Genomic DNA, 10,641 nt, shown 5'->3' with positions numbered 1-10,641 from the left:
AGCGAGAACTGGAACTAACTTGTTTAACGGTCACTCTACAACATTTAAATGCAGCTATAAATAAATAAAAGTATAGCATATGGTTCTTTAATTAATAAAAAAATATATAATCATCAGCTCACACCAGGTGCTATGGTATAAGAGGAATAAAGCACTTGGGGATGTGCTGTAATAGGAAAATAATCATCTTCATTGGTGGTAGTGGGAGCTCATCTGCATTTTATGGTTTCGAGTCTCCTGATTTTGAGCTGGATCCGATGGATTAAGACTTGGGTCAAATGCAGTCGAGTCAGAGTAAAGTGCTGAGGATGGATTAGCACAATCCCAAAGTTTGTAGTGCACTTAAAAAGATTATAGCAGCTAGCACAGAAGCTAATCCTATTAAAGCAGAACACATGGAGAAGCCCTTGCTCCCTCTTTGACAGTTGAATGTTTAATGACTCTGGAATTAATTAAGGGTCAGTTATTCTGACCGTGACAGTGTGAGAGACTGCTCTTCTCAGCTAATAGCATGCTAATGAGGACAACGGTGCTTTTCCATGGGTTGAGAAGTCACTAAAACCTTGCTGAGGCATGATAAACTATGGCCCTTTGTGTTTTGACAGCCTTCTGAAATTACATTATTCATTTGTACCTTTTACACTTAATTGGCTCGACTTTTGCCTTCTGAGATCTTTGCCCATGGATACCACTTTGATTTCTCTCGCTCGTGTCCACCCGCTGTGCTGATGTGGACTTGGGCTGTAAACGTCTAATCGCTGGGTGGTCAAGAGGATGAGATGAAATGAGATGAAGGTCTCTAATCTGTCCGTCACTTTGATTGACAGGTTGCCCTGGTTTACTGAATTGAGCTGCTGTGAGACGTTCACTGTTAGGAGGCAGTGGTATGAGGAGTGCTTGTTGTTGTGCTTGTGTCTACTGGAAACATAGCAAATAAAAAAAGAAACACAGGTACTGAAATATATGTTTGGCAGCCTGGGAAAACCCTTCACATGGTCAGATTTGGACATTTTCTACTTTATATGGTTCTAAATACTTAGAAGTAAGGTTTTAGCATTTTAAAGTGAAATCACAAGTACACATTTCATTCCAATCCCACTGAAGGACATCTACTGCTACATTTATAACCTCATCTACTGATGGAAAAACATCATTACTTACGTGTTCCTTGGATAGCCCCTGGATGGCAATTGCTAAGAACAGTTTGCACTCAAGTCTCCACCAATAAACAGTTAATAACTTCAGTTTGATACAGCAGACTTTAGGTTAAAACTCTAATGAATTCAGAAATGACTCTGATGCTTATACTCAAGTTCGTGGTTACACAATTGCACTTTTTGACGCTATACTATACAGTTATAGAAGAGAAATTATTTATAATCGCACTATTCGTTATCACCGAGATGAGGATGGGCTCCCTTTTGAGTCTGGTTCCTCTCAAGGTTTGTTCCTCATGTCATCACCTCATCATCCTCGCCTCTGGCTTGCTCATTAGGGATAAATGTATAAGTGTAAAGCTGCTTTGTGACAATGTCCATTCTTAAAAGTGCTATATAAATAAAATTGTATTGAATTAACATAGGAAATGAGTTCTCACTTTGATTATCAGCATCATCTACATCAGACTCTGTCTCATCACCTGAGGTAAAAATCACTCATGGAGTTCAAACACGAGCCTCATCATCATCGTCTCTTCACTCCACTGATCTCTGTCCAGGCTAACATCGATGGAGAGAATAATCAGTGATGTGTTTAAAGTTTTATTCGACCACTGAAACATTTTAAATCTTTGTGCTCCGTCGTCTGTACAGAGTGTATAAGCGCTCTTCTCTGTTTTGATGATGGCAATGATGTGATGGAGCAGGAGCACAGCGGACATTTTATCGCTATCTGATTAAAATCTTCAGGCAGACTGACTGCTGCGTTTGTTAAACTGGATCCTTACACAATGTAATTTTGGTGAAATACTGTATTTTTGTGTTTTTAGGAAGTAGTGGTGTTGAAGTATATTATTGTTATGAATACTCCATTTTGGTTAAAACTAGATTTTTTCCAAAATGTAGCTATAGCAACATCTGACTGGTTTTTACTGTATACTCGCCATGTCAGGTTTCAATGACTTATTATTTAGATCAATTTAATAAATTTATTTTAATATTATTTCACAAACATAATCTAGGATTCAGCTCTGGTGTGTTTGAGCTTGGTGTAATACCCTGTTTCCTGAGTGTTTTACGGTGATGGAACTGTCATACTTCATGCTTAAGATATTACTCCTAAGAGATTTCCAACACATTTCTGCTCCCAGATTTTAACTCAGATTTTTTTTTTTTTTTTTTTGTAATTCCTGGCTCTGGATTATTAACTTGGTGCATGTATGAATCTGTGCAGTTTCATAACCGGAGTTATTCTGTTTACTTGAACAGACTTTATTATGAAGCATTAAGGCCAATGAACTCATCCACAGGGCTCAGGATAATGAGTAAGATGATTATCTTGATCATTTTGTTCAATATTCCTAATAATTATTCAACCAATTTATGCAGAATGCTGAATGGAGAGCTTGTGATTTAATGCACCACAGCTGATAAACACTAACATTAGCCACACTCGCTAATATCACACATCACAGATACGCATATATTATTTTTTAATGCTAAAATATCCATGAAATTACAGTCATTTTTTAAAGCTTCAGTGTGTCTCTTCATTTCAGTCCCTTTTTTTATACATATGTGTAAATGTAAATTACCAATATGTCAGTAATATATGACGATCACACTGTTTATTTTTGCTTAGGTGGAAGGTTTGGAACAGAAACAATGCAGCAGAAGTTATTTTAATGAATTCAACAATTATAAAAATAAAGCTACACTCTGATCTGTATGGAATATTATAAACATAATAATAGTAATAATAATCTAATTAAAAAAATTCAACTAGCTTTTATTACTAAGCTACTCTGTCAGGTTGAACAATGCTAAACTCCATTTCTTGTTAGCCACATTAGCCTTGTAGCTCCAGTGCAAAACTAAAGAAACAAAATTCACACACCAAACATGTCTTGAGTACATTTGGTGTAAAAGGGCACTATGTATACTTCTTTTAACCGAAATGTGATTGCTTTAAAAAGCTTAGTACCATTTAAAGGGCTTTCTCACCCTGTTTTAACTGGTTTTGATACTAACATGTCAGATTTAACTCAGAGTTAACTAATAAAAAGCTGAAAAAGGTGTAAGCTGAGAAACTGAATTATTATAATAAATCAGAAGCCTTAAATATTGTGAGGAAAAAGATACTACATCCATACAAATGATAACATTACCTATAGATGATTCCATACAAATGACATCATAACGTATAGAAGTTTCCATAATATACAAATGACATCTGCACCTATAGATGGTTCCATAAAATTTATCATCTTTATGTATTGATGGTTCCATAGAAATAACATCATTATCTATAGATGGTTCCATAAAATTAGAAAGTACAAAGCATGATAAACTCCACAGCCGTGTGCCAGGATTTGAGAATTTTATCCCTTCAAGAAAAGACCATGTTGATGTTGAAGTGTTCGCAGAGCAACACTGCCATCTAGGAGACATGTTCAGGAAGTACCTTCTGAGTTAATCTACTGAACTGGTGTTAATGAGTAATCTTTATTCTCTCCACACATATGAGGATCTTCATCAGCTCTAGATAGTGGGACAGTGAGGAATTTCCCAGCTGCTAGACTTCTTTTGAATTCACTACATCTGGGTGATGTGACAATATAATGTTCATATTGTGATAAATTACGTCACAGTACATTTTACTGAGATAGTCTGCATATAACGATAACTTTATACCAGCTGATTTTTTGTGAAAGTTTTAAAAATGTAAAATTGAAAACGTTTTCTTCCACTTCTGTGTTGATTTATTAGTGCACATTTTGGACATTACAATAAAGAGTTAAACGCTGCAGTTTTGCTGGCAGTTTGTTAACGAACCGCTTTATCATGATATCCAACCACATCATTTAAAACAGAGATATGGTTATATTTCAAACCAATTTGAAAATAAGCTTATATTATTAATTCATTAATTAAATTTATGAGGAAAAACTCACAGTCATCCGGCAGCTGCCGCTAGGAGACGCTGCAGCTCCTCACTTCCTGTGTGTGTATACTGACAGCCCTAATATCCATGTCCTACCTGACCCTCATAAACGAGTCCTGTATCATGGATTCCACCTCATCTGTTAGCACACTGAAATCAGGCTGGCATACTGTATGTGGACGACTTGCTCTCTCTCTTACAGTCTCATACAGAGTTTTATGCATTAGCTCTTGGCCTGTGATAGCACACAGTGCATCCAGCTGCTCCAGAGGCTCCTTTGGGATGTCGGGACAGCGAAGAGCTTTAAGAACGGCTGGAGCAAACTTCCCGAAATGTGCAGTGGAGCACAGAACAATTGGACACATCTTATCATGCAGCCGGTCAGCCACGGATTTAGCCACGGCGGTGTGCGTGTCCATTAAGTAACCTGTTTTGGAGTGTACTTCCTGAATAGTAGTCAGGCAGTCATCCTCTGAGCACGACCCTGCCTGCATGTCCTGCTGTATCCTCCGTAATAAATCCTCTGACACAGTAAAGTGCTGCTCTTTCTCGAGGCTTACAAACAAGTCCCGGACGAGATTACCGTCCCCGCTGGATGCATAATGCAAAAACCGTTCGAGATTTGAAGACTTCAGAATGTCAATAGCAGGAGAATTTGATAGCATGAGTTTCCTGCCTCGGAGATCATACTGACCAGTACAGATAAAATCAGAGACTACGCAGTTATGATTAGAAGCACAAATGATGTTCCTTATTGGGACGCCCATTTGTTTAGCGTAGACGGCAGATATGGTGTTTCCAAAGTTTCCAGTGGGGATGCAGACATCGATGGGTTGCCCGAATTTCACCACACCGTCTCTGAGGAGGTCTAGGTATGCAGAGGCGTGGTAGACCACCTGCGGAAGAAGCCTCGCCCAGTTGATGGAGTTAGCCGTGCTAAGAACAGTGGCGTACTCCACTGCAAAGTGGCCAGCCAGCCTTGGGTCACCAAACATCCTTTTGATGGTCCTCTGGCAGAAGTCAAAGTCCGAGAAGACGCTGACAGCCCTTGTGTTGCCCCCCTTGAAACCAGTCATCTGCAGTTTCTGTATGACACTAACGCCTCGCTCAGGGAAAAACACCAGCACACCTATACGCTGCCTGTTGCTTTCTCGGAGGTTGCTGAACCCACTAAGAACAGCACTTCCTGTGTCCCCAGACGTGGCCACAAGGATCAAGTAGTTGCACATCAGCGGAAGGCAGTGAGCAAAGAGCTGTGGCATTAACTGAAGTGCCAGGTCTTTAAAGGAAGCAGTGGGGCCATGGAAGAGCTCCAGAACATACTGATCCTCAGCAAGATGCTTAACAGGTGCCACTGATTTGCTGACAAAGTTCTGCCCATAGGCTCGGTTAACCATTGAGCGAAGTTCTGATGGAGTTATATCCAGTGGATGTATGCACTTCTCAAGTATGACCGAAGCACGCTCAGGATAAGACATATCCGCTAATCTTATCCATTCAGAAGGTTCCAGTTTTGGGAATCCTTTATTAGGTATGTAAAGCCCACCATTGGGAGCTAATCCCTCCACGACGACATCAGTGAAGAACTTCTTGTCACCGTCTGACGCAGATCTCTGGCTCCTGGTGGAGATATAGGTCTCTGATTCAGAGTCCTGATATTTATCTAGAACCCTGACAACTTTCTCCACTACTTCCTCTATAGTGTCCCCCTTTCCACAAAACACTCTTGCATCCAACCACTTCTCATAAAACTGCTTTCGGTACTCTAGGATCTCCCTCATGGAGATGCCGGCACCCTGACCTACAATTCTGTTCACTTTCATTCTGCACAGCCTCTCCACAATGTCTTCAGTGTCCACATCCAGATAGAGAGCGATTCCTGAGCGTTTCAGGTGCCGCATGGCGTCCGAGTGAAGAGGGTTCGAGCCCGAAAGCGAGATCACACATCCAGAGGCGGAGAAGTTGCACACAGCTTGGCCCTCTTCATCTACAAAACGTTTGCCTCCGACTTGCGCCAGCTTCTCTGCTACCGTCATCCCCCAAGTCTTTTCCAGAACATCATCGTCTATATCGATTACAGGCTTCCTGAGTCTGTAGGACAAAATCCGTCCCACTGATGTCTTCCCAGCCCCAGGAGGACCCATGAGCAGAATGTTCTTCTCCTGAGGACTCTTCGTAGACAGACATGATGTTATCATGTACAAACACGAGCGAGCAGAAGAACTGGCAATTCGATGGTACCTCAGTTTGTCCGTTTTAGACAATAAACGAAACAAGTGTCTAGTCATCATCTCCAGGAGAACGATCTGAGGAGGAAAAAATAATAAAGTTTCAGTTGCATTAGTTATTAGTTAGGAATATTAAGTAAATCTGGCTTCAGTTGTGGCTATAAAATATATTTCATAAAGATACAAAGCATGTAGAAGCCATATGCAATTACATGTTAGCTGTGAAACAGTGACACCTGCTGGGGACTTGGTTTATTACAGATTAACAAACATGGTGCCATTTTATGGCTGGGAAATGTCTGTTGCTACAAGGTTTAACATTTTCATTTTTCCCTTTTTGAGCTTGTTTCTGTGTAAAATTCATTCCACATTTTTTTTGTTTGTTTTCTGTAATATATTCAAACACATCAAACAAACCACTTCTCTTTTTTTAGGCCTATTGGCACCTAAATGAAGTGACATAAGGAAGTCACTAGAAAATGTGTTGTACGTATTAAACGATTTTACTATGATACACACTCTATCAATAAATTCATTGGTATATAAACCAGCTGTTTTTAAAGAGTAACAGCAGTGAAATATTTGAATAAAAGCCAAAAAAGTGTGGAATTTATCTTTAAAGAATCACTGCTTCTGTTCCTCATGTGCAAGAGATGTGATTTTTTTTTTCTGTGAAACTAAAAACATCACCCTAAGTAGCCAGTGTAAGTCTGTCAGTCTGGACCATTTCTTTGCCCAAACGCCAGCAGGTAAAATTTTCTTTGAGAAAAAAAAAGTTCTGTTGAGCTACACTGCTGTTTGATATGTGGATAAATTTCCGTCTGCAGGCTTTGTTAGTAAAGAATGACCATTACACTGCTGAGGGTTTCGGCTCTCGTATGCCGCGCTACAGCCAGTCAGAAGCTCTTATGTAGAAGTGTGTTGTTTCTGTTATGGCTCTGATAAGGGAAAAAATAGTGAATCTAGTGAGCATTTTATACCCTTTTAATTCATGACACCAGTTCAGTTCTACAGCTTTCCATGATCAAAACAATAACTAAATGCACTGTTACAATTCCATATTAACTCTCTGCTTTTCAGTCTAATGTATGGAACGTGGCTGCACACTGAGTCTCGCTGCACTCGTTACACAATGAGAAATAAAGGTTTTCATATCTGTAACAAGTTTTTATAAGAGGGAATTTGCAGTGTAACAGCGACAGGCAGACGGACACTCAGCAACAAAGTGTAAAGGAAGACTAACTTTTGTGTTTAGGTTGTAAATTCCAGTTAATTTTAACAACATTTAGGTTTCTATTTACAATCAGACTACTATAGCTCTTAATATATAAATAAAAATATCAGAGACTAGATTTCAACAATATTACAATTATATTTTGCAGGATTATTAGGATTTTTAGTTCCTTAAAATCTGCAATGTGACAAACTTTTCATCTAGTGTCCAAAAAGTCTCCATACAGAGGAGAAACACTTTTTAGCAAAATATCTTCCAAACTCTTTCATGCTTAGTTTATATATATATATATATATATATATATATATATATATATATATATGTTTGTTTTTTAGCCTTTATGAACATATTGAAATCATTTTCATGGCTGGATCGGGAAGCTGTCACAAGGTTGTGATAGACTTTAACAGGAAACATGGCGAGCACAACACACACACCACACTGTCGCCAAACTTATTAATTTTAAAATTCAAAAGACTGGAAGTGTTGCGGACCAACCGAGAAGTGGACGTCCGAAGTAAACTTCCCTTTATCGCTCCCACACACTCTCTCTTAAATAATTTCTGTTTCTTTCCTCTAATGTTGTGGTGTAATAAGTGCTATTTTATTGAATTTTCTTGCTTTGCTCTGGTCAACACTATTTAACACATTATTTATTTTTACTTAAATAATAAACTCGTTATAAACCTATTTATACAGAATGTCCCAAAAATCTCTATACACAGTGGAAATGAACATTTTCTGTCAAAATGCAAAAGAAGAACGTATTGAAATCGTTCTCATGGCTGGATCGGGAAGCTGTGGCAAGGTTGTGATGGAGATGTAATTACATGAATAACACCAGATGTATTAATACGAGTTCATCATGAGGGGGAGAGACGACTCCGTGTGTGTGTTTACACAGAAATGGCAAAATCACGTAGCGGATGCTTTGTAAATCAAGTTACATTTTGCTAAAAAGTGTTCATTTCTCCTGTAGTTTGAGCTCTAGTGCATCAAACAAGGCAGAATTAATACAATACAGCGTCTGTACTATAGTATTATACACAGTTTTAGTAAAGATGAGCCATAATAATAATAATAATAATAATAATAATAATAATAATAATAAAGCTGTCTCTTAGCTTCACTTTACTGAATATAAGTAAATTCAGGGGTTAAATTACTCTGAAATAGCACTTTATTTATCTTCAGCGAGGGTGCCAATACTTTAGGACAGCACATAAACCTAATTAGTGCATTTAATATCAATATAATGTTATTAATGTCCTTATAATAAATCTAAATAAACACAAACACACACAAACACACACACACACACACACACACACACAGGGAGGATTTAGGCTTTAAATGATGCAGATTTAAGTTAATAAAGTATTAATTCACAAACAAATAATTAATAAATAAAATAATTATGAACTATTTAACAGGTAAACAAACAAACAAAAACAGCTAATTCTGAATAAAACACACATCTGTAGGTCAGACGCTGAATAAAGCACACTGAGTGTAAAATAAAATAAAACAGCAATAAAATATAATCACATAATTACCTATAAAATGTTATTATTAAAATATGTTCATGATTAAAATACATACATTTACACTCACAGCGCAGGCACGCGCACAGACTCCATGCGCGTTCTGGAAACCCTGTCACGTGACACGGCAAGCAGGAAGTGGTCACGTGATACCGGAAGTTTACGCAAATACAACGGTTGTGTATATAACTATTAAAATATTTTTTAAAATAATAATAAATTAATTAGAGTTGATTTCTTATCACATTGTTGTTTTTTTTTGAAAGCAAAGTTCGTTTTTTTTAATAAACCAAAATATATTTTTTGTTGCTGTTGCTGTGTAATAAAACGGCAGTAGGTGGAGCTGTTGCTAAGCAATAGTTCTCATGGCAACGTTTAAGGAAACAAACTGGTTCATACAGCGAGCTGGAATTAAATCCTCTGTTAGTTTTTAAGTGTTTTTTTTGTTGTTGTAGTTTTTCTGTAAAAGCCACTATGGCGAGTGTAACTCATCCTCCTGAGAGCATTTATAACCTTATTCCCAAAGAGGAGGTGAAAAGTGAAAAAGCTCCGAGGTAAGGTCATACTTTTTATCCATTTATAGTTACATTTATGGAAATAAACCCAAAGTTAGGTCTTTCTCTGTTTTTCCTCTTTCTTGACATTAATAAGACAAAATAAATAAATAAAGCATAAACTCCTCTGATCTGGAAAGTTACTGACACTGGAGACTCCTTCCATAAACGTTAAATAAACGTACAGAAAATCACTGATTATTTTCTTTTCTTTCTTAAACAACATCACGGTTTTACTCTGTTAGAGCGAGAGCATTAATATAAACCTGTGATCTGCAGCTGCACTACTGTCAGAGCTGCTGCTATAGAGAACTAATCAACTCCTTCTGACCAATCACAGTCCAGGATTCAGCAGCGCCGAGGGATATCAGTTCACTTTCAACACATTCTGGGGATTTTTGAAGCCGTGTATAAACATACACACACACACACACACACACACACACTCTCTCTCAGACACAAACACACACAGACGAACTCATGCACACACACAGACACACACACACAGAGACACACATGCTCACACACTCTCTCTCAGACACACGTACTCGTACACAGCTGGTTAGTTATTGCATTACTCAGGTTACAGTAAGAGTGAAATAAGCCTCAGGTCCAGCATGATGATGTGATGATGTGGTCATGTGGTGATGTGATGATGTGGTCATGTGGTGATGTGATGATGTGGTGATGTGGTGATGTGATGATGTGATGATGTGGTCATGTGATGATGTGGTCATGTGATGATGTGATGATGTGATGATGTGGTCATGTGATGGTGTGATGATGTGGTCATGTGATGATGTGATGATGTGATGATGTGGTCATGTGATGATGTGATGATGTGATGATGTGGTCGTGTGATGATGTGATGATGTGGTCATGTGATGATGTGATGATGTGGTCGTGTGATGATGTGATGATGTGGTGATGTGATGATGTGGTCATGCGATGATGTGATGATGTGGTCATGTGATGATGTG

The 10,641-nt window shown here is 38.2% G+C and overlaps 2 protein-coding genes across 2 annotated transcripts in view; one reads left to right on the top strand and one right to left on the bottom strand.

The window, feature by feature from the left end:
• Positions 1-860: 860 nt before the first annotated feature.
• Positions 861-9,256, bottom strand: LOC113547541 (threonine synthase-like 1). Its single transcript, XM_026947921.3, has 2 exons — positions 9,166-9,256; positions 861-6,407 (listed from the first exon to the last, which is right to left on the bottom strand). Exon 2 carries the CDS (start codon positions 6,390-6,392, stop codon positions 4,194-4,196), a length of 2,199 nt encoding a protein of 732 aa, XP_026803722.3. The 5' UTR covers positions 6,393-6,407; positions 9,166-9,256; the 3' UTR covers positions 861-4,193.
• A 216-nt stretch (positions 9,257-9,472) lies between these two features.
• The window catches only part of enkur (enkurin, TRPC channel interacting protein), a 6,281-nt gene continuing 5,112 nt past the window's right edge, over positions 9,473-10,641 (top strand). Inside the window, exon 1 of the mRNA XM_034306549.2 lies at positions 9,473-9,661. Coding sequence (XP_034162440.2) covers positions 9,582-9,661 — 80 coding nt within the window. The 5' untranslated portion in view covers positions 9,473-9,581. The remainder of the gene's footprint in view (positions 9,662-10,641) is intronic.

The sequence above is a fragment of the Pangasianodon hypophthalmus genome, chromosome 1, assembly GCF_027358585.1.
Source record: "Pangasianodon hypophthalmus isolate fPanHyp1 chromosome 1, fPanHyp1.pri, whole genome shotgun sequence".
In the NCBI taxonomy this organism is placed as follows: Eukaryota; Metazoa; Chordata; class Actinopteri; order Siluriformes; family Pangasiidae; genus Pangasianodon; species Pangasianodon hypophthalmus.
The sequence above is the reverse complement of the archived record's forward strand: the minus strand, read 5'-3'. Positions and strand labels throughout refer to the sequence as shown.